The 24,724-nt window shown below is 39.9% G+C and overlaps 1 protein-coding gene across 1 annotated transcript in view; it reads right to left on the reverse strand.

Annotated features, from left to right (window-relative positions):
- Positions 1-286: 286 nt before the first annotated feature.
- CCDC88C (coiled-coil domain containing 88C) overlaps positions 287-24,724 on the reverse strand; it is a 98,621-nt gene continuing 74,183 nt past the window's right edge. The window contains exons 16-31 of the mRNA XM_080620188.1: positions 22,992-23,119; positions 21,965-22,106; positions 21,170-21,358; positions 20,642-20,803; positions 19,260-19,537; positions 14,442-14,585; positions 13,666-13,852; positions 13,295-13,440; positions 11,564-11,653; positions 10,517-10,758; positions 6,593-6,775; positions 6,127-6,195; positions 5,407-5,475; positions 4,321-4,622; positions 3,110-3,325; positions 287-1,898 (exon numbers count right to left, since the gene is read on the reverse strand). Coding sequence (XP_080476314.1) covers positions 888-1,898; positions 3,110-3,325; positions 4,321-4,622; positions 5,407-5,475; positions 6,127-6,195; positions 6,593-6,775; positions 10,517-10,758; positions 11,564-11,653; positions 13,295-13,440; positions 13,666-13,852; positions 14,442-14,585; positions 19,260-19,537; positions 20,642-20,803; positions 21,170-21,358; positions 21,965-22,106; positions 22,992-23,119 — 3,558 coding nt within the window. The 3' untranslated portion in view covers positions 287-887. The remainder of the gene's footprint in view (positions 1,899-3,109; positions 3,326-4,320; positions 4,623-5,406; positions 5,476-6,126; positions 6,196-6,592; positions 6,776-10,516; positions 10,759-11,563; positions 11,654-13,294; positions 13,441-13,665; positions 13,853-14,441; positions 14,586-19,259; positions 19,538-20,641; positions 20,804-21,169; positions 21,359-21,964; positions 22,107-22,991; positions 23,120-24,724) is intronic.

Below are 24,724 nucleotides of genomic sequence, written 5' to 3' on the forward strand. Positions count from 1 at the left end.
AGGGCGTGGGCTGTCATGCACAACAGGATGTAATAATACAATTTACATAGCATTCCTATACAATACTTGAACTTCTTATATACATACTTACAAGACACTTTTGTACATGAGATGCCACCCTTACAACTGAAATGGCATCTCTCCTGAAAGGTTGCATTAGTTCCAGTGTTTGTATAAAAGATAAAACAAGTTTCAAAAGGCAGCACCACTTGGCTTGCAGAGTCAAGGATCCACTGAGCTGCAGCTGTAGTGAAGGCAGTGAGGTAATCACACTGGCCTCTCCATGTTTACACAGTCCCAGTGGGGAAGGTCAAGATGTGACCCTTGAAGTCTACACATTACCTCTATAAAATGTGGCTGTGGCAAGAAGAATAGATTTTAACAGATGGCTAAAGCCATGCAGTTTTGCTCTTCAGCTTTATTTTTAAGCTACTTAAGCCAAATATCTGGGCTTCTGTCTCTGGGGAGAAGTTTCGCTTTTATTTGACCTTTTCAGTATGGTTATCAACGGCAGGGCTGTGTTCAGCACACACGACCTGTGAAACTCTTCTTTAATGCAGGTAGAAGGGGTGCACACTGCAGCAATGACAAGAGAACCCTGCTAAGTTTCTGGAGTGGAGAATGCTCAACACCTGTGAAAATCAGGTATTAAGACTGCAGTGACATCAGACTTCCACTTTGTTTTAGGCACAACATTGTCAAAAGAAGGCCTGGGGTTTTGCTCTTTGTTTCTCTTAATCATACATTGTTCAACTAGAAAACAGGACACGGACAACACTCGGAGCAGCATGCAGGTGATGCCTTTTAAGACCTGGCACAGTGTCTAGACAATGGTACCTGGATGGCAGCAATGCCAAACACACATAACTACTAGCTGCACCTGTGGGTTACACACACCCATACTCATACCAAACCGTCTGCTGATCCCTCTGGGGGTCTGGAGACCCAGGAGTGCTGTTGGAGCTGTTTCCTCTCATGGGCTCCTCCATAGCCCCAGCACTGCCTTCTGGCAGCTTACCCTGGCACTTGCTGAGTAGGGCATCACCCTGGCTTTGCCCTAGGGAAATACTTCCCTCAGAGCTGCCGGAAACAGGTCTGGCAGGGGCCACTGCAGCCACCTCCCCAGTAAAAGGAGCTGGTTTGGGTTTCACTTTAGAGGGAGTGTGCGATGTGGGTGAGTAGTGCTGCCCAGAGTTCACGCGCTCTTGTTGCTGGACATGCAGATTACTGGTTGATGCAGTGGGTGAGGCAGAGAGCTGATGGAAAGGGACCGGCCTCTCGTCTTTTGGTGGGGCCAGGGAAAGACGCCTTGCATCAAGCTGCCAGCAGTGGGAATCAACACCTTGCAAGGAACCTCCCACCTTGGCAGACTGTGGCCTCTCTCTTAAGGTTACCTGGGAGCTTGTTGGCACTGAAGCCCTAGCTGTCTGACTAACAGCATCCTTGCCCCCACGCTGGTCTGCCGCTGACTTCTGAGGACTCTCTTGCCTGTAGGTCTCTGGGCCAGTGGCTCTGAGGAGGTCTGCAGAGGCTAAGCTAAATGCCCTGCTCAGTGATGTACTCCTTCTGCTCGTGGTTCCAGGCTGCTGAGGCTGCGCCATCTGCCGCATCCCACTGGCAGCCTGGTGCTGTGGTGTGTGAGGAAACTTCAGGGACCCCTGGGAGTTTCCCAGAGGCTCAGGTTCTACTTGTCTAAGGTTTGGCTTTGTGTAATTTCCAGGCTTAGCTATTCTTCCTTCTTCATTGGCGATGGTCTTCACAGTTGCAGCAACAAGACTACTGGGCATCTTAGCACTCTCCTTTCTGGACAGCTGAATCAGCAGGTTCCCAGTAGCTGAAGGCTCATTTGTTTTCTTAAAATAATCGCTGAGCAAGTCATCTCTGTTACTGGAGGTGTCCTGGTGTAAGACAACATGCATATGCCATATTAATGAAAACACTTGTTTAAAGAATCATGCAGATATCTGTGTTCTGATAATCTTCCTTCCCACTTCATTCAACCCAAACACAACTCTACATTTTATATTTTAAGTGGGGAATAGAAGATATAAATGTTTACAATGGGTATAAATCTAAATCAAGCAGTCATGCTCATCATGTTTAGAACATGACAGCCTTGTTTGCCAGAGTAATTGTCATAAAATTTAAGTTTCATTTCACTTGCAATCTGGGCAGCAGCTGTTTTGCTTCCTTTCACACCAGCGACTGTCACTGTAACATCAATATCATATTAATGACATCAGCCATTGATATCAGCATCAATGATGGTCTGTCACCTTTCAGAATACAGTTCACGTGATCAACACTCCACTGTAACCTCAGGAATATAACAGGAGATGAGCTAGCATTACAAGAAAGTTTCATCGCTTCTCCACTGATTCCCCTCACCTCTCCTAGTCAATATACTATGCATGCCAAAAGCTAAGCATGTACAATATAATGAAATATACAAAAAATCATTACACAAATGGAGATACGATTGCTTGCCCACAATTAACTTGCAAATTTCAAGTCAGACAATTAACCTGGCAGTAAAAGAAAACATACAATGAATATTTCATGGGGATGGTCCATGCAATCCAAAAATGGTGATGTTTGATCAGCTGCCATTGGACTATTAGTATGAGGCATGCTCAGAATAGTTAAGGGACATGCTGCCTTCACAAAAAACGTGCTGAAACAAGCTCATAGAATTTATTTCTTTACTCTTCTCTAGGGAGTATGTTAAAGTTTAATACAGTCATTTCACTAGCATTCCAAATGTTTCTTCCAGTCACAAAACTCATTTGCCAGAAGTGAACACCAGTAATGGTAATAGTGCAGTGGGAAGATTTCTACGCTCAACCTAAATGTTAAAGTGTTAAGGTTAATTTTAACTGCACTTTAAACTGCTGTTATGCACAGTAACACTACAGAATGACTAGTTCTCCAAAACCACACATATTTTTGAACAAGCACTGGAAATACTTTACGAGCAATTAATGCAAGTGATCTGGCAGCCTTTAAAATAACATGTAAGAGTTACAGGATGCTTTTATAGGTATTAATGTGCTAGCAAAAGCTCTTATAAGCTAGGAGCTGTTGCTTTCATAGCAAGAACAACAGATACCCTGGGGATATACAGTGAAGTAGATCTCCTATTTCCCCTGACTGTTCTGTGCCTCCTGCTGTTGGGACATGAATGACTGAGGATCGATTCGAGTGACTGTGAAGGTTCCTGACGGAGGGAAGGACACAGGGAGTAGCAAGAGGGATACAGTGCATCAACTTCTAACAGAAATTGGTGCAATGAAATCATTTCACTTTCATTTAAACTGCGCCGACGCTGAAAAGGAACAAGGATGACAGAAAGAATGAAAACAGAGACATGGTCAAGTAATTACAAACAAAAATAAATAAATAAATAAATAAATATTTCTAATTTTAAACATCTTTCAAGCTAAGATTTGTACTTAGGATAACGAGCGAATAGGAGGTATATTTAAATATTACTCTGAAAATTGAAGGACCAGAATTTACCAATGCCATAAAGTGGTACAAATCTCTTGATTTCAATACTGTTGCCAAGGCATTTGTGAAACAGAAATATGTGGCCACTTTCACTACCAATGATTTATTCTTCAGATACTAACACGCTTGATACTGTACTGCCTCGCTACTGTACAGCATGTCAGAAGACAAATGCCATCTAGAAAACAAGCATTTAATATCTGACAAAGCACTTCAGTTTGTGACGTTTTCTTGCAGTCATTGAACCAACAGCACAGTGCCAGTCAGCATACAAACACGCAGCATGGTGAAAGCATTGAGAACTTCTTGTGGCAAGAAAAATATTCTCTCTCAAATGCACTGATGGCAGTTTCAGATTAGGAGATAGCTTTAACAACTGTGTGTGTTGCACTTCAATTGCAACATACCATTAGGTTTCATATCTAATTACAGATTTAGCAGCTCAAAATTATACAGAAAACTTATCAGTTCACAAATAAAAATACCTGGAGCTGAGAACTGACAATATAATATGAAACCTTGACCCCAAGTGTTTGATATTAAAAAGTCCCAGCAGTCCAATATATAGTACTTGAAGTGAATTATTTGCCTAAATTGCCATAGCTGATACAGCATAATAAATCAGCTGTGTGATAATCTTGCCTTAGCTGTTTCATTCATTTTACAACATTCCACAGTTCTCTGCAAGTTCCACACATATGAACAAGAATCTTCTTGTCTTTCCTTGTTTCCCTATCCCCACATCCCCCTGAATCAGCTTTGAACAGTTTCTTGACATCTGAGATGGGCCACCTAGCTCTATTTACTTACACTTGGTGGGGACAGTCTGTTGCTCTCTTCCAAGAACTCTTCCAAAGTTACCATCTCACTGCCAGGCGAGGCAGACCGTTGTCTGCTTGAGTAAGACTGGGATGGAGTACTCTTCTGAGGTATATCATATGAGTTCAAACCATTCCTGTGGGAGGAGGATTCATGCCTGCTGCTAGGGCTTAAGACACCAGAAGCACAGTGAAAGGGATAGCTGTCACGGAGCAAGGCTGGTGCCTCTCTGCCTGGCACTGTGTCTTCACTACTGAAGCTGTCGGTTTTACCATGGATATGATCTAAGGAACCTGAGGAGAAACATAAATATTGTTAAAGGCACTGTTCTTCATTTCAGATTTCTCACTGAGGTAGGAACTTTATCATCTAGGGCCATTTCCACACTAGATGGCAGTTCCACAGACTAGGTGGCATTTTTTACCTCGCTTCTCCCACAGAACTCAAGGCAGTCAGAACTTTGAAACATCAAGGCTAGCAAATGACTTACAATACATACTTTAAGACCCTGTGTTAAAAAAGCTCAGCTACTTGTCCAAAGAATAGTAACAACACATATAGTAAGGGGTCCTCTTTACAACCTCTGTGCTACTAGATCTCCCTAGTTTTGGCTCTGTGTGTGACCAGAGAACTGAAACCTGTAAGTGGGAAAGCAGAAAGTGGATTTTTCCACAGCATCAAGTCTCCTGGCATCCTTCAAGCACACCCAATTTCAGCAAAAGCAGATCGCCAGAGCACAGAGATTCCATACACAAGCTGTGTGCAGAGTAAGAACAGCAGAGACTGTTGTTGTTAAAGGAGTCTAACAGTAGCATGGTACTTCCCACAATATGATGCCAGTCAAACTGAAGCAAACTAGACTGCCTGCCTTAAAAGCTACCTCTTGCCAGAATCAATCTCAGAAAAATACTTCTTGCCAGCAGTTTCGATTCCCAAGACAGCCACATTCAGATTGCATAATCATTACAATTTCAAAACAGCAGTCTTCAGATTTAATTGGAAGGAAAACAGCATTTTGTACACAGTTTCATGGAATTTCACTTCCTGTTTGTCAGAACTCAGTTATAAAAGCTTTACCTTTCAAATTGAGAGGTGAACTACTGCTGGAAGTGTTTCTGCTGCTCTCTAAACTGTTTGGCCTGGGCACTGAAAAACACACAACAAGCACTGAACAAACAGATCCTAAGTTCCTCTGATTCTTTAAAAGATTTGGCTACAGTATGCCTTCTGAAAATAGAACCTGTGCAACTAAGTCACTTTGAAAACATTAACAATGTAATATACACAGGATGCCAAAGTCTGGACAGAGCAGAAACCATTGTCATTTTTCAGTTCAAGTTGTTCAGGATCCATCTTGTTTTTCTCACTTTTTGCACAAAGAAATATATTCTGGGCTTTTCTTTTACAGCAACTATTAACAAAGTAATGTAAACACTGAAGAAGTTTGACAATAAGTTGCTGTCTCTTTCTCAGTTTATTTCTTTGGAAGGAGCTGGTAACCAGCCTACAAATTAAGTGTTCCTTAAATCTCTAAGCAGGCAGTGCTGCTTCTGCACCAGTGTTCTGACTGTGCATCCACAATCCCCACCTCTAATTTTTTTTATTGCTGAGTCACTCCCTTAAGGAAGGAATTGAACATTGTCCAGAAAAACCAGCAGCAGATCTGTAGGTCATGCATTAAAAAGTCTGTTGCTGAGGCAAGGCAACTCATCTCAATGTCAGCGTTGTTTTTGAAAACTTATTTTAGGAAAAAGTCCATGTAGAAGTTCAGAGCGTTCGTGCATGCTACAAGCTTACCATGCTGTCTGATGCTTGCAAACTCCACCTCAGGGGACTGTTCACACAGATTATCTTCTGAATTACAGCCTGAAAAGAATACAAAACTTAAAAGGCAATATTAACACAGGAAGGTTAATCCTTCAGGTCAGTCTCCAATGCATTCTAGCAGTGTAGAAGACTGAGGTGATCAAGAGGGTTTTACAGAGCCAACACTGGAAAAGCAGCAATCTTACAACCATTGCTGTGAACCACTGGGCAGGGAACTACAGGAGAACTGACATCCAAAGTGGTCTGTCAAGTTGATGACATGACAACAGTGAGGAAACCCTGTACCTGATCAATTAAATAAAACAGGAATGAAGATACTAATGCTCTGGTTTTATACTTGAACGGCACTAGAAGCCATGTTTCACCCAAGCAAGAGCTACAAAGTAGCCCGAGTTCTAGTAACAGCAGGTATATCAAATGCACTGCCACTGCACACCTTTTGGTCTGCCCTGCAGCCTGGAGATGGGAGTGGAAGTCTGTAGATGAATAGCTGAGGTTGAGTAAGTCCTGGGACCCAGCTCCACACAGGAGTGTTTTGTTGCAGAGTCCACTGCAATTTCAACATTCTCATTGCTGCCTCCATGACGGGAATTCCTCTTTTGCTTTAGGTCCATTATCACTGAGGGGAAGAGAGGTGAATAAATACAAGTCAATGAAAAATAGCATTAGGAGATTTGTGTTTACTTGCTTATACAAACATGACAAGCAGGCACAAAGACACTGCATAACAGAGGCACCAGTTTTGTAAGCTTTTCCATAAACAGTTCAGTATTGGATATGAAATTTCTGCCATCAGTTTCTCAATCACATGTGCTCTCTGTAAAGTGTGGGAGTGACAAAGGCTGCTTAGTGCCAGTGGGAGGGTTGATATTATACATGCAATAATTACTGTAAAAGGAGGAAGAAAAGGAGCAAAGACATGAATGCAGAAAAGATAAGTGAAGTGTGAAATTCCCATAACATTAGTCCTTGCAGGTACATTTTATAAGCACTTACTTCGGTAACAAAATATAATAAGGAAAGAGTGACAGTAGTCACGCTCCTATTCAAGGAGAAATAATGCTGATTTGGAAATTAGCTAACATGATCTGCACAGTAAGCTAATTGCTTTCAAGTTTAGATCTTTGCTGTGGAGCAAGAGCTCAGTCTTCACAAAGTTAAAATTTTGCTGCTCTTGTGATGTTTTGGTGCGTGATTTTTAAGTGAAATTTCTGGAATCTTAGCATGAGAACAACGAAAACTGCCTGCTAGAATATTAGACTCAAAAAGCTGAAGACATGTTTCCTAGTGATAAGGTAGGTTAATTCATTTCTTGTAATGCGAATGTAATGTTTGAAGGCACACAAAATAGAACAAAATATAAAGAATTATGCAGCAGAGTGCAGTGGTCAAAATAAGCAACTTCACAGAGACAACGGACAGACAGTTCAAAGCACAGAGCAGCTGCAAAGCTGCATTACAGAAAAGACCAAAGCACTGACTCCTGGAAGCTGACTTCAGAAACAACTTCTTCTGCCACTGTATGCATGCAGAGGCTCCACAGCACAAGGCAGGCACCTTCTCTCAGAATTTAAGTTTATGGCATGCCTGTAGCAATTACTGGCTAATGCTTGGCATGCAAATCCGTGTTTCTAATTGACTTTGTAGATGCACTTAACACCTTCTGTATATACCAGAATTATTAATTGCCCTGGAAACAAATATTCTACAAATCCCAAAATAGGCAGCAACAGGTTTCTGTGTTGTGCTACAGAGAGCCAATAATCAAGAGTGAGAAGGGAGATGAGACCTTTTAGCCTCTTTGCTGAGCTCCCCGTAGCATATTGCCTGTGCTGCGTATGTCTGTCTAAGACAGAATGGGGACTGGAACCACACACTGATTTCAGAAGCCATTAGGTCGTATCAGGCAGTAAGAATTCTGGGCAATGAACCCATGAGGAAAGTTGCTCCCAATCTCAAGAGAACAAATCTACTTTCTTCTTTAAAAAAAAAAAAAAAAAAAAGCTGTCAAAACTGAAGCAGCAGAAACTGAAACTTTAGCTCAATTTGGGATGAATTTTCATAGCTGGAAGTGTAAAACCTTGCTAAATAGCAGGTTTGAATGCAAACGTCAAGACACTTTACAGAGAATAATTTTCCCAGTAGCTTCCACTCTATATTCAAAGCCAGACTACTTAAAAGCAATGATGTTAAACTGCCATTTTTAACATTTAGTGGCATAGAATACTGTAAGAATCTCCAGGATTTGAGACTGCTTATATATTAGAGGTGTATTTTAGCAGGACTACAACACTGTAGAAGCGTAGCAACAGCAAATCAGTTCAACACTTTAACTGGACACGATGCAAGTATGTGATTGCAAGAAAATATCAAAGCACATAGCAACTTCACTTACTTACAACATGCACCACAGCCAATATACATACGCAAACTGTATGCCATGAGGTCCCCTAAAAATATGCTGCATTGAAGAAACGATCCACAGTGTGCAATTCATCTTCTACGGGAAAACTTATGTCCATGTTCACTAATCTGTGCTTGTATTTAAAGTATTGTAAAGACATGCTGAGTGTTTCTATCAAGGTATGTGTTCTTTTAAGACATGGGATTTTTTAAATTTTTTATTTAAATATTTGTCAGAATTAAATGATGATAAATATTAAAGAGAATGCATTAGAAATCTCCCAATTCCGGGAAAGAAAGAGGTTCATTAAGAGAGGATGGGATGTTGGAAGATGACCAGAACCGGAGCCGACTAGAGAGAGACTGATGATTTGATGAAGACTTAGGAGACTTTTCTTTATCCTTGATTTTGCTTCTCAAAAAGGCAATCTTTTTGTGCTGCGTAGCTAAATTGTTATCACCCAGGTATCCCAAAAAGAAGAAAAAAATTAAAAAAAGCCTTGTAAGTAAAACTTAAAAGTTTCTTAAAACAGATTAAAGACTACACAACTAGTAGAAACAACAAAGGCTAAACAAAGACTAACATATATTTGGAGGGTTGATTAACACATAATCACAGGTAATCTGACTCAGACTAAGTCATAGATTAACATATATACATAAAATATAATAAAGTCCATTCAGAAATTACTGTTGATCACCCAAAATGTTTTTATTAAATAAAGTAAAATCAGATAGGTGTGTGCATTACGTAGTGATAATATACTCAAAATTTCCTAGATGTCCTCTAGGTTTTAATACTGATACTCAGCATCTCAACATAAGCACATTTGGCAGAACATAAAGAAGAACAAAGCCTCAGAGACTCTCTCATCTCTGGCACTCCATGAGGGCCTTGTTCTGTGGAAACCCAAATCCAAATTCCCAAGTTGAACTTTGGATGCATGTTAAACATTTAAGATCTCCTGAAATCATATGAATTATCTCAGATATGCATTTTTGAGTGAATCAATGACCTCGAAGAATTAGAATGGATAAGAGGAAATATAAAACCCAATCAAAACAAAATCTTCAGTCAGACAGACACGGGAGTTTATAACAACAGATTTACCCTCCTCAGCCACTTCCCTTCTGTTTTCCACACTCCCCAGTGGGAAGATAAAAATTATTATTTAAGGATTAATTTCAAAACTGCTTCTTGAAAAGTATCCCTGCAGGACAATAATCTATATATAGAAGCTGACAGAAGTGATCTCAATACAATAAGCAAACCTTGGGATATATATTACCTTTAATAAAGACTATGAGGAGCTTTCTTTTAAATTTCCCATAATTAGGAACCAATTTACTGTATGAACTAACTAAACAGAGAAAAAAATCATTTCATCTTCCTCACATTTGCCTTTAAGTGTTTAAGAAATCATTTTATCATTTTAAATTAAGCAATTCTTAGTCTGATTCAAAGTCAAAACACTTTATCATCCCCCAAAATAACTGGATTACAAAAAATTAGCATTTTCGATGTTATTTATTTTGCATGTGCGCCATCTTCTGGAAGTGTCTGCAAGACCAGTTATTGCCCATTTAAGAATAATTTCCACTATTACATGGTCCAACTTTAAACTGCTTTGCTGCAAAATCCCAGTAAATGAAGTATTTCTACCAATTTATTCAGTAACATGCAATACATTCAGGCAAACCAAGAAATCACATACAAGGGCTGAAGGGAGAAGTAGAAGGTGAAAGAACCAAACCAAACAAAACTAAAAGTTCATCTTCTTAGTTTAGGGGGTTTTTGCTTACTAAAACTTTCAGTTTACTAAAAAAAAAAAAAGGATATCAAACAAAATGTGATAGAGTATTAACATATCCTGTACATTAGGTATTTTTAAAATCTTTCTTAAATGTTTTCAAAAAATACTGTTCAGGTCATATATTTAGGCTGAGCATTCCCTACCTTTGTTCGAAGGACCTCCAGGGTTCTCTCTCTCTTCCAAGGAGTTTGACCCTTGAGAGTTATTATCCTGAGTCTCTTGTTGATGCTTCAGTTTTTGGGAGGCAGATGGAGAGTTTACAGTCTCTACAGATTCAGAATGCAACTGAGGGCTTTCTGCTGCCGCTTTCAATCGCTCCCTTGTAGTTTCCTTCTTTGGCTTGATTAGTTTGACTAAGGCTCTGGCTCCAATCCAGTGGTTTTTCCTGATAAAGTAGGTTTCATGAATGGGATTCATAAAACACTACAAACAATATCCCCCGAAGATGTTTACAGCTGTGCTAACACCATTGAGCCTTCATACATTCTTACTTGCTTACTGACATGAATTTGTTCAAAAGATGCAGAAAGAATTTCACAGAGCTCAAGATCCATCTCTCTCTCAAAGCCTAAACTATTTTACAGAAATATTTCTTCCGCATGAGAAATGTGAGAGAGACAACTGTTCCCTCTGCTAGAAATATAAACTACATATATGGACACACGTAAGACATTAATGGTGTCAAAAGCTCTACTGCAGGAACAGTCAGAGAAGGAAAGAAATTAAAACTGCTTTAAAGATGAATGCCTCTCTTTGCTAAGGCTATCAATCAGAACTATGTGTGGTGGAATTAGCTTGACTCTTTTTTGTTGTTCTTAATGTAATTTGGTTTTAAGTCCGTTCTCCCCAATGGACTGCTCTAGCTTCTTTGGAAGAGCAGCTCTAGAAGTTCCTACTGCTGCTTTGTCACCATAATGGGGGTCTCTCTCCCCCTGCTGATGATGTTCATCAGGGCAAGGGGCTCTTTTCCAATTTATACTGTTTCAGATTCCAGTATTAAACCAGAGGGCCTCACATGAGGTACTGTGCTCTATATTAAGACAACCTGACGCTTCCAGGAATGGCTTGCAGAGTGAGACAGAAGCGGAGATGACACTGTCCTTATTTCAGATGAAATTTCTATTATCTCCAGTATGGAAGGTACTTTCTTACCCTCAAGAACAGCAGAACAAAACCCATAAGGGACTTACTTTTTGGGAGTAGGATCATAAAACTTGTACTGATCCATTATCTTCTCTTCAAGTTTTTCCTTGTGTCTCCTTAAGGCATTCAATTTGTCACTGTGAGAGGGAAAAGCACATTCTGAACTGTATGAAATTAAGAATAATGAAAAAGCTTGAAGACCAAAAGCCATCAGATCACTGACAACTGAACTTCATTGTCTACATAAATGGGTATTTTATTCCTGTGCTGCTACTCTGTTATAAGTAGAGAAATAAATAATGTTTGATCTTTTTAAGGCTACTTTGGTCTCCTATGAGCAGTGGTCAAAGCACTTTCAAGACTGCCATGCAATCTTACTATTTCTTTTTACTCATTTTATTAGCTTGTGCAGTGGATGTTAGCACATCTCTTTTCATTCAAGTAGTAGGTCTAATGTGCCTCAAACACAGAACTGCCAGACACCTGGATAAATATGCTTAGAGTCTCTCAGTACATTTGAACCGTATTCAGCCAATTTCAGCAAACAATTTCTAACATTTCAACCATATAATCCACTACTAAAATAAAAGTCACTAGCTCCCACATCACCCTGAAGTGCTTAAGACTAAAATTCTTGGGATTAAGAACACCTTTCTTCCTTCCTTCATACCTATAAGAGAAATTCACTGCAGTGAGAACAGTATGTTTAAACAAGGTATCTCACTTAAGTATTTCACCTTGTGCTTAGGGTTACAGCAATGTATGTCGACACTTGCACCCTTTATAAACAACACCAAAAGAGGTATTTATTAAAATGCAAATGACAAAACCTAGAGGAGTATGAATATTTGCTATTCTTCAGGAATCTAAATTTAAAATGACTCTCATAAGACTATATTTTTGTTGTGACTCAGCTGTTTTCCAACTGTCCTGGGTTCAGCAGTAGCAGTTATTTTTTATTCCTTCTTAGTAGCTGGTGCAGTGCTGTGTTTTTGACTTTCAGCCTGGGAACAGCGCTGATAACACCAATGTTTTTAGTTGCTGCTTAGTAATGTTTACTCTGACCAAGGACCTTCTGAGTCTCATGCTCTGCCAGGGAGGAGGGGAAGCCAGGAGGAAGCAGAGACAGGACACTTGACCCAAACTAGCCAAAGAGGTATTCCATACCACCGCATGTCATGCCCACTATATAAGCTGCAGGCAGTTACCCAGAATTAGATCACTGCTCAGTCGGGCTGGGTATCGGTTGGTGGGTGATGAGCGGTTGTATTTTCTCCCCTTGTTATTTCCTTTATCATTATTATTATTGGTGGCAGCAGCAGTGGTTTGTGTTATACCTTAGTTACTGGACTGTTCTTATCTCAACTCGTGGGAGTTATATTCTTTTGATTCTCTTCCCCATCCCTCCAGGGGAGGGGGAAGAAAGTGGAGGGAGTGAGCGAATGGCTATGTGGTATTGAATTACTGGCTGGGCTTAAACCATGACACAAGCTTTTGAAAAACCTTTGAGAAGTTCCATCTTTCATAACTCAGTTTTCAATATGAGTTTGTCTGTATTATTTGAAAAGAGCTGAGCTTGTCCACAGACCTCCTGAACACCCCTCTGTGGTAAGGCAATACGAAGACATTTTATCGCTTCTCCCCATTACATAGTATCTCCATAGTATCAAGCAGACCTATCATTTCCCCTGCTTGTCCTACTCCTGATAATTACTTTTATTCTACGTTTGTCTAGATGACTTTTCCAGGTTTCACAAATCAAATCTCTAGTTTCTTACATGTACTGTTTCTGTTCTTCGTGATACTGCTCCTTGTTCTCCATGTTTTGCTCCAGTAACATCTGATTCTGCTGGCTCAGCATCTGAATCTGACTCAAGAGATGATGGTTTTCTTCTTCCAGATTTCCTTTTAGACGGGACAGCAGCTATTAAACAAGATAGATTAATCTCTCTTTTGCATCTGGACTCCTTGGAAGTGCGTCATAATCAAGCTAACAGAATAGCAGAGCAACATAAGATACAATGATAAACTTCAAAGAATATGAGGGTCTTATTATGACCCCATAATTTGACTGTCTACCATGTGCCAGAAACTTCACACAATGGTCTCTAACAGGGACCCAGCAGTATACCTACGTACAGCTACTCACCTCACAGTGGTTATCCAGCTTGGTCAGAGAGATATCCATGGACTGGTGCTGTTCTTTCAGCTCATCATAGCGAGCCTGCCAACGATTCAACTCCAACTGAGAGTTGTTCAAGGAAGTTTTCAGCTCTTTAGTGTGTGCATGTAATCCTTCATATTCTGCCTTTAGTTGGCTGTGAAAGAAATTCACCCTAAACACAAAGATGTCAACAGGCTTATGAAGGACACTTCACAGGAAGTACCACACATCCAAAGACCACACCACCAGTGAGCTGCTGTCACTATATCAAACATTCAGTTCCAAAGACTAACTCCTAAGGCATTTTTATTCTAAGCATATAATAAAATTTAATTAAGAAAGTAGCACTAGTAATATAAAATATTTCAAATCTACCAAAGAATTGAAAGGAAAATAGACTAAATATGAAACTGATCTTTCCTCAGTATGTAAGAAACAGACCACAGATATCTGAGGCACAATATATTTAAGAGCATTTGGATATAAACACAGCTCTATTTGGCACAAATAAAGACGATTCACAGAACTTTTTTCTCGATGCATGGAATATGAGCACTAATGTGTCCTGAACTGTGAAACACTGTAATATTGTAAGATGATACTGGGGCATTCTTTTATAGCATTTGGTAAATCTAAAAATGTCTACAGATCATGAAGGCATAAGATTTGAAGATTAAGTTCTGTATCTGCTGACAGATCAGCTAAGCCTTGCTCTGCCAGCACTGCAATCAGCATACAAGAATTTAGCAAGAGAACCCTACCTGTCCAGCTCCTCCCTCAACTTCTGATTTTCCCCAGCGGTTATTGCATATGATCTCCTCTCTTGCTGAAGAACCTCTCTCTCAGTTTTTAAAACTATTTCCAACTCTTCCAATTCTGCCTTGTGTTTCATTAAACTGTTGTATCTGCAAAAAGAGTATCAGCATTTAAATAGCTTTGTTTTGAACATTTTTCTTCCTCTAGTTAAAGATTTTTAATAGGTAGCATCACAACAACCAGAAAAGATTTTTTTTTTCTTGACTGCTTGGCTTCATACACATCTGTGTGGTTAAACATCTACCTTACTTCAAGATTCGGATCATTTGGTAAAAAGCACACAAGTCTCCAGGGTGAGTGCTAACTGCACCATTAAACTGGAATCAATTCACAAATAATTATCAGTGGCAGGTTTCAAAAATCTGTCTAAAAAGCAGAAAATAGCAGTCATAAAGCAACACAAAAGCGGTAGAATGAGCAACATCTTATTAGGTAACAAACTAATGCAGAATAGGTTATACACATAGCTAATAGCATCCTGGATAGGTAATAATCTCCTGCATATTCCTGGCAGATTATAAGGCTAGTATTGGCGAGCTGACAGCAAAACACCTTTAAGCAGGAGCTGACCCACCTGCTTGAGTGGCTCTACTTGTTCACTAGTGAGAAACTCAAGAGCAACACTGGTGTTTGCGCCCAGGCTTCCACTCTTACGTGGTTTATACAACGTGTGGGTAAATCATTCAGGGTGGGGAGACGGGCAGATGCCACCAACTATGTCTTTAATTTAGATCTCTGGAATGCTACAATAAGAGGTGTGTAACAACTGTCCTGATACTTGACACAGGCACTGATTAAGCAGGCTCAGCCTCCCTGAGCTGCTACACTGCCTGCATTTGGAAAACACTGCAAAGAATGAGGTGGCTTAAGACTGCATTGCAAAACAGCAAGCTGTTCTCAGATGGTTTCTTTCCCCCCTCTGGTGGCCTCCTTCAGGGTCTGTGCACATATACTCACACCAGCAAAAGCCACTGGGGACACTGGTGCAGTGAACATCAAAAGTCATCAGCACATTTTTCTGTGACTGTGATAAAAGAACATTGCCCCAAAATATCCTTGGGCAGACACACCTGTACCAGTCATGGAGAAACATCTTTCTAAGCAATTTTAAAAAAGCAATTAGATGGAAGATGCAGCATTGCTTGGAAAAGCTAGAGAACAAGCATTCTCTATCCATGACTCTCATCCCAAAACAGATGAATGCAGAGCAAAGCTACTCTGCAGCCACGAAAACTTCAAAACAAAAACAAAAGCAGCAGACAGCACCAAATACACTGACTCCTGCCAACTTGTTCTCCTTTCAGGCTACCATTCTCTTCATTCTGGGGTCAAATTACAGCCTGTCCCAAATTCCAGACAATTGAAGGGCCACACAGAAAAGTACCTGCCTCCCAGACAAAAGCTGCTTTTTGCTATTCATCCCCAGTAACAGCAGTGAAGTTTAATTAACCTTATCTATTTGTTTTCTTCTTCCATTCAGCTCCAGGACATTTCAAATTCAGTATCTGTACAACAAATAGAAGAACCTGAAAGCAGAGGAAGGTCTCACATCCAGCTCCAAGAAATATTTAAGATAGACAGCGTGCCAATCCAGAGTCTAAGAAGACAAACTCCACAGTCAGTCATTTGGCAGAGATTACCATGGCTGCCTCTGCAGAAACTGTGTTGTGAATTCTTTTGCCATTTCTGTATTATAGGGCTATTCTGTTAATTTTTAATTAAGCTCTCTATTTTTTAAAGAGGACTGCTTGGAGGGAAGCAGTATACTGGTCCAGTTATACCAGCTTGGCCCAGATCCACATTCTGCCTTTGAGCATGAGAACCCACCCCTGAGGTAGACCACAGCTGCTCCCCCAGATATTCAGTAAAAGGTAAAAAAGAAGAGACTGCAAAAATGCAAGTGATTCTGCATCAATGAAGCCCTAATGAAATCTCGAGGCAAAATTTTCTTGTAGTCCACATTCAGCATGGTGCCTGCTATTTGAGCAAGATTTGTGCAACCTGACAAGCTCTAGACCACTGGGGTCAAGGTTACCCATCCTGTAGGCTATTCAGCACTCGCACTCAAACCACTTTAGGCATCAGGTACTCGGACAGAGGGGTTTTTAAAAGATTCTTAAGCAAGCAAATAAAATCCATTTGGCTCTGGTGCAATCCATTCCCGGGACTAAACAACCATATTCCTCTTTACTCCTTTTGGTTTTCACTCTTTCTGCTGCTTTGTTAGCAGAATTACTGTGGGTAGGCATTTGTGACCAAGAAAACTTTAAAAATGCTCAGCTATGATAAAAATCATGTGGCAAAGAGAATCCAGAAGAAAATTATCAGCCAGCAGTGGTAACATAATAATTAATACAAGTCCCTGCAACATGTAACCCTCACAGCAGAGAGTCATTTTGGTTTGGTTCTTTTTTTTCCATTGAGATGAGTTTTTCCAGTGTCTCTGTAGGATTAGACTTCTTCAGAGTAAGTCACAAAGAAAATGCTCAAGGATCTGCTAATGAATTGTATTTGGTAAGTTATTACCTCCCCCCTTTATAATGTGTAATATGTAAAGCAATTCAAAAAATGCAGCAAAAGAGTCCAGCCTTTTTGTGTTTGCTGAGATGGTCAGCCAAACACCACAAAGTCAAGAAACAGCTATTAATGGTAAATGACCCTAACATACTAACTCTCTTTTTCTTGCTAAGTCAAACCCACATGTCTGTGGTTTGCTGGGCTATGACAGGCCATTTCACTGCAGTTACACCCAACCCATTATTAAATCCCTGCTGCAGTGCTAATACTGTGCATAGAGAGCCGAAGGAGGTTTAATGCAGTTTGCTCAGGTGCAGAAAATATTCTGTGGTTAGAATGCATCAGAGTGAACTACACAAACCTTGAGGACCTTGGCTGTACACAGTCTTAGGAGTCCACACGCTAACTAAAGTTGCTGTGAGTTTTTCTAGACAAGCTGCAGTCATAGGTTTGTGCAGGAGTACCATCCTGCCATGATTACACTGCTGTCACCAACTGAGATAAAACAATTACCTTGGAGCTGCGACAAAGAAAACTCGTCTCTTAGATGCGGCGCAAACTTCTTGGCTGCACTAAGCTGCTCTGGGAAAATTTAGCAGGTAGAGCATTCTATCTGAAGTTGAAAGTGAGATATTTCATCTTAGCAGTTAAATACCTCAGAGTAGCAGAAGAAAAGGTTTTCTTACAGCTGTTTTTCTAACTTTCTCCCCTCAGCTCCCTCAGCCAGCTGAACTGTACACAGCACACGATGGAGGGAAAACGGAACACACAGACAAAAATTAAGCTTGTCTCTTTTTTTTCTGTCAGCCAAATGGAAACACAGGCTGTCCTTGGACAAATCACCTTAGTAAGTATCTTCTGAGACTGATCTGCTGAGGAGGACACTGTGCTCTTCGAACTGCCAAAATCAACCTGCTTTGAGAATAGAAAAAGCCACCATCTGCTCCTCTGCAACATCTCTCACTAGCAGTCACGCCTCAGTAACAGACAGTCCAAATTGTTAATGTTTACAATGGTAATCTGAACACTTTCACTAGAGATAACCTGTTTTTAGAAAACAGGTTTTCAGGTTATTCCCTCAAGCTAAAACTATTTAATAATTGGTACTCACCAAGAAAAGAAAGAATCCAGCAAACCGCCTCAACACACCGCAGTGTGATAATCTCAGGCAAAGCCTGAATCAACGAGAACCATTAATCAGTCTGAGAGAGACTTGGTAAGCAGGAACAGCATCTATGTAATCACTTACAGCTCATTTAGTTGACAGCCAAGCAGCTGTCCTGTCACACAGCCTGGTGGATATTTTAATGACAATAGGCTTATTTCTATACTTTATCAAAATCCACTGCACGCTGTATTGCCAGCTCCTTAGTGTTTGGGAAAGAAAATTTTAGCACCAGGTTTCATTCCACCCTCAAAGATTACCACTGAGTTGCTCTGAATCCTGCTCATGGTTTTGCACAGAAACTAAATATAAATACAAGTATTTTGAGGAAAATCACTAAGTTGTATAAGAAAAGTTTTGCAGGGTAGGTGAAGCAGCATTTATGTAGCAGTACATCATATATATTGTTTGATCCATGCATAACTGTCAGAAAATTACAGTGACTAGAGAGGAAGCAATAAACAGATTACTCTAATTTCACAATCCAGTTGAAGGGCCTGAAGCAAAAGCCTTAGACTGTGAGAACTAGAAGAAATAACTCATCACTACCTCTTAGCTGCTCAGTATGGCTTCCTTCAGAGAGCCTCCTTTGTCATGAAGCTGATGCCACACACAATCTTCAATGACTTAAACTTCACAAAATATGTACTGCTCACGCACAGGTAATTACATAGGTGACTTGCAGACCTTACTGTATGACTAGAAAAGATACCCCACACAGTAGACCTGGGAGAATTTTTTTAAGGCTGCATGCACCATAAAGGTGCACTGCTAAGGCTCCTAGCGCAGATCCTTAAACATAGGAAGGCACTCAAGCTATCTCCGATAAAGCATCCCCAAAGCCTAAGCTCACGTTTGCTAAATTTCATCAGTCATTAAAGGTTTACCACTTTTAGAGGTCTAGAATTGACAGCTTTGCAAGTGTTTTCATCTAATCTCCTAATGACAGCAAGAATGAGAAGACACTTTTTCAGGGGAATGATTTAGTAGTTTCCATTTGTAATTGGAGACACACATTTAAGGCTAAAATTGTAACATGGGCACATTCTGGCTATTCTGCGCCCCTAGGCAGTGATCATACCTCTCACCAAGACCTTTGTGCTCCAAGTCCAAGTTTTTGTGTAATGTTTTCAAGCAGCTGTGTTGGTTTATTAGGGCTTCATATTCTGCAGACTGTCGTTCATGTAGTGAAGCAAGGTGTTCATGGTCCTGAAGCAATGACTCATATTCGGCATTCAGCTGCTCCTTCTGTTTCAGTAGATTTTCATTCTCATTCTCCTTGGCTGTCTGCTGATTTTGGAGTAAAGTATTCTGGGCCATCAGTGAAGAACTCTGGGAGCTGAGAGTTGAATTTTCTACCTAAAGTTTCTCAAATAGAAAGCAGTTATTACTTATTTACACCTACAGGTACATACAACAAACATGTAGTGGCAGGTTGTATCTGCATAGAGTTATTCAAGAATGCATCCATTGCTTTGTAGACTTAAGACATTTATGGACAATTAATCATTGTTTTGGTATTATTGCTGGTAGTGTGCACCGCTTAAAGCCATGCTATCAGCAGTCAGAAAATAACAGGATAACCTCTAAACTGAAAAACCCCTGTTTTAACAGTAGAAGCTCTTGAGCCTGGAAGACCAAGATAAGATGGAATACTTGCAACTCAACGGCATCTCTGAATCATGTACAAAGCTAAGTTGCCTTATGCTTATGTACAAGTAATGAAAACTTACGTTCATGCAAAATCAACAAAATTATCTGCACCACTTTGTATGGGGGCATAGAAGTCTGATTTTAGTACACAGGTAGTGCACTGACTTCTCATGTAGCTTATATACTTCAATTACAGCTGAGAAACACAGAAAATAAATGAAAAATATCTGTGAAGATGCAAGAAGCAAAGCTTGAAAAGAGAAAGTCACAGTAAAAAAAAAACCAGAGCTAAACCAATATTGTCCTTTAAGACTCTTCTCTTTCTTAAGCTATTTTTTCAAAATTAATTTTTAAGAGTGTTTGTTTTTCTCCAGAAACTTTGACATTTTGTATGAAAATATAAAAATTGTGATTGGAACTTATTGCTACGATGCCTCTTGGGAGCTAACTTGTGCCCTCTTCTCATTTCTTCCAAGCTCTTTCACAGGCATACCATTAACAGGAAAAAAAAGATCTTTTATTCCAGAAGTGCAGCTTTTGGAACAACACATCTGGAGTTTGCTGTATTGATTTTAACAGCTTCCCTCTAAGTAACTACCTTCTTAATGAAAACAGCTAGCAGACATTAGTTACAGAGTTGATTTCTCTTCTAGCTTAGAGAAATTCAGACCTCAAACTAAGCTGCACCTTATGGACCTTGTCACTACATCCAGCCTACCAATACAGATGTTTTCTTATTAGCTGTCATCTTCTCCACACTAGTGTAATCAAATCCAGTCTCCTGGCAGAGAGGTGCAAGGTTGTCCTGACCTGGAGTTTAGCTGTCTGTGTCTGCAGGGTAGTGTTGTGCTCCTGAAGGAAGACATTTTGCTTCTGCAGTGTCATGATCTGATTGTTGAAGGACACGTTCTGTGATTCCAAATGCTTCAGCTGTTCTTTAAGCAGCTGCTTCTCAGTATGTAGAGCTGCATTCTGAAAGAGAAAAGGCATTGAAGGGGTGACGGGACGGAAACAGCTGTCTTGATCATTTGGAGTCCTATCAAAGATGAGAACCAATTAGTGATGATCATTCTGCAACAAATGTGCAAGAGCAAACTTTTCCCAGCATTAAATAAAGGTAGGACAGATGTTATAGAAAGAACTAATCCTGGCAATGATGTTGTACATGACATATATAACAAAAAAGTCCTATGAGCTCCTAAGATACCTGAAGAATTTGGTAGACTTAATGTGCTCCAGAAAACCTTAAGACTTGTATGAGCTCAAAATCCAGTTCCTAGCAACCCAACTCATGATTGCAAGGGAAGTCTGAGAGATAACAGGAAACAGAAGGCTTACATTCCTTTCCAGTTCAATTGCCCTATCCTTCAGTTTCAGCAGCTCCATGGTAGCTCCCTGGTGGCCCATTTCCAACTTCTCAGTCATTTGGTGGTTGGGAATGAGCTCCTCTGCAGAATACCTCAGTGACTTCTGAGCACACTGCCCATCCTGTTGAGTCTGCTTAAGTGCATCAAAGTCCTTCTTTACCTGAAAAGCCAGCAAGCAACAATCTTCAACACTGATTTAAGTAGGATTTTATATTAATAATGATGGGATATGCAATTCCTCTCTTTCACTGCAGGAACTTTAACAGACAACAGACTTAACAACCATTACCCTCACTTCACAGATGGGGGAACTGAGACACAGACAAGTGGAGGAATCCATGTCTCTTGGCCTCCAATAAGGTGCCCTTTGACTCACTGTCACCAAACAAGCAAGCTGTTCTTAGGTGAAGTCATTCAACTGCAGTCTTCTTCAGCCTTTCATTAAACAAGGCACAAAACAAAGACCATAGTAATGAAAAAGTCATAGAGAAACAGAGATCTGCAAACAGTGGTTAAGCAAAAAAAATAACAAAAAAAAAAAAAACACACTCTTTTGCTGTGCCCCCAGCCTAACAGCTTTCCTGAAATTGGTGCCATTATATAGAAAGGGACAAGAGAAAGCAATCCAGTCAAAAAGGCTTTTGGGAAGTGCATGTGTCAGTTTGAGGAACTAGATATAACTTGTTCTGCTGAGTGAAAAAGAACAAAATGCATGTGAACGCATCTAACCACATAATGAACAACTAAAATTCAGTTAACCTCTTACCATATTTAGATCATTCTGTAACTGCTGGTTCAAGTTCAGAGAGTCTTTCACTTGAGCTTCCAGCATTGCAATCTTTTCCTCTTTCACAGCTAGTGTCATTTTTAGTGCTGATTCAGTTTTGCTTTCCAGAAACTTGTATTTTCTGAAAGACATGAGAATAGCTTTCCAATATCTGATGCTAGGATACGAGCCACCATCTACATAGGGGACTTCACCTTCACCCGTTCCAAATTTCACCACGTTACGTTATATGTGTTTGCTTCTTCACAAAAATGCTTTTCTCTACTGCCACAGATTGCTACTGATATATTATAGCTGGGGAACCTGCCTTGGGAAAATTTTAATAGAAGTAGCGCCATCACAGTTCTACAGAACTAAAAGCTACATAACTTGAAAGAAAAAGTTTTTTCTTTTTTATTCCAATTACACTACAGGAATTTCTTCTCATGGTTCTTTTGTATATTCATGACAAGAAGAAAAATCCACAGTAGATTCTAAAGACTCTTAAGAGATGGGTATGTTTCTCTAATTAGATCTTACCAAGAAACCTATATACAGATGGGTTGTGGGGGTTTCTTTGTCCATTACTATAGGACATGCAAAGGAATTCCTTGCAGTCAGGAATTTCTTAGGTAACATCTATGTTTATATTAAAGGGTGGTTGGATCACCAGTTACGTGGAGTAATGACAGCCACTGTTTATTAGACACTATTTTTACTTGTAAAGAGAATATAAAGAAGAATACACACTGAAATAGCTACCCACCTACTCTATTGAGTAGTAGAGTGGGACTGTGGTAATGACAGACAGAAAATGGCATTTCTTTCTTTCACTGAAGAAAAAGTTTTGCAAAACCTGCAGTATATTGCCAAGCTTCCTACAGAAAAGAATCTGCTTTATATCCAAAACTGGTAAGGGTAATTGGAATGGGACAGATGAGAACCACAAAGAAAGGCAAAGGGCTTGAGTTAGGCTGAAAAAAGCCTTCAGAGTCAAAAGAATGACTAAGTTAGCTCATTTCCTTACGTGTCATCATTGCCATTGTCATCCTGTAGCAGCAAATCTTTGTTCAAACCTATCTTCTCCAGTTCCCGGCTCAATTTGTCCAGCTCACTAGACAACTGTTGACTCTTCAGCTTCTCCAGGACCAAATCCTGTAACAGCACTATCACGATTAGTTGCCGTGAAAAGGGTGGTGATAATTTACCAGCAGTGTATTTTTTTAAATAAAAGTACTGAAAAACTTACTGGATGAAATCCTAGTTCCAAGAAGGTCAGCTACAATTCTTTATCAGCAACAGCTGGGTACAGAACTAAACTGCTTTTATTTGGAGTTTATTTGGAATAAATATGAAGAATGCTTCTTTTGGCCTTTGGCTCGCTCACTGTGCTGAATTACTTCTGCCAATACTGGCATCCTGCCTGCCTGCAAAAATAGGGAATGTGGGCATGCCAGGAAACATCCTGTTCTTGTGCCACAGAAGAGATGTGTGCAGGTCAGGAGACACCAGCAGAGGGAGTTCCCACCTCTCAGCTAGGACAAAGCACTCTGCTGAAAAGCCCAGCCAAGACCAGTACACACAGAGGAGTGACAAGATTTCAGCATGCCAGTTTCCTGAAATAATATGGTGAAGATGTTATTACCAAGTCCCCTCGTAATCGTGCATTTTCACGACTGACCCTGAGTTTCTGATATACGGCAAAATACCGCCAACATTAAAAACCCCTTATTACATTGTCACGTAAGAGACAGTACAGCTCTGGAGACTGGACAGCTGTGATGGTATTTACTGGCCAGTTCTGGTTTCATTTAGGTTCCTTCAAAAGAAACACAAGCAGAACCAGACAAGCAAGTCATATGAGGAGGAGATTTGATGGAGCTGTACCAGAAGGTTTACTGGAACAACACTTTGTTGCGGTCTGTATGGAAATGGCCTGAGAAGATATAACACCAGCCAGCATGTTTAAAAAGGACAAATCATCTTTGGTGCATGGCCAAGTTCAGATATTCCTACCATTCATTGCATTCTGAAATGCAAATGTACTTTAGAGAACTATATTGCTCAGCTTTCTGCTCAAAGTTTTCTTAAACAAGAACAATGAAGAACAACAAAGTTACTGAAGCACTTCAAGTAAGAAATAAAAATATCCCAGATAGCAAATAAAAACAAGAAAAAAATAAAAAAAACCTCCACAAAACAAAAAAACACCCCACACATTGTTAAACATAAACTGCAGGTATTCAATAGTTCTCTGATATCACAAATTTAGGCACTTACTCATTCATATGGCAAGAAAAAAAAAGGTAAAGTTAATATCAGTGCCAGCCCAATGGCCTGTAAACAAGTCCCTTCAACATCCATGGACTCCTTCTGTAGAATCTATAGAAAATAACTAGGGAAAAAAAGATATGCTGCTTTATGGGTCTGCACCACTGGAAATTTGCAGAAGTCTGCGAAGGGAAAGATTAAAAATGAGCCTTTTCAGAAATTATATTATTTTATTTATTTTTAAGGAAAGTTGGATAGAAACACAACTTGGGACCGCTTCAAATGTTTGTGATAAAATCTCTTTTCCTCAAAATTACACTAATGCTTCAAAACCTAAAATAAATCTACAAGTACGTAATTCCTTACTACATTAGTCTTGCTAAACTTATTTCACTCAGCTACCACAGCACCAACTGTTTTCCCCTGAATGCTCTTTCACAGGAAATCCTGTTTCTGGCAAGACAACAGCAGCTGGGGCAGGCAACAAGA

This window comes from Psittacula echo, assembly GCF_963264785.1.
Source record: "Psittacula echo genome assembly, chromosome: 5".
NCBI classification, from domain to species: domain Eukaryota; kingdom Metazoa; phylum Chordata; class Aves; order Psittaciformes; family Psittacidae; genus Psittacula; species Psittacula echo.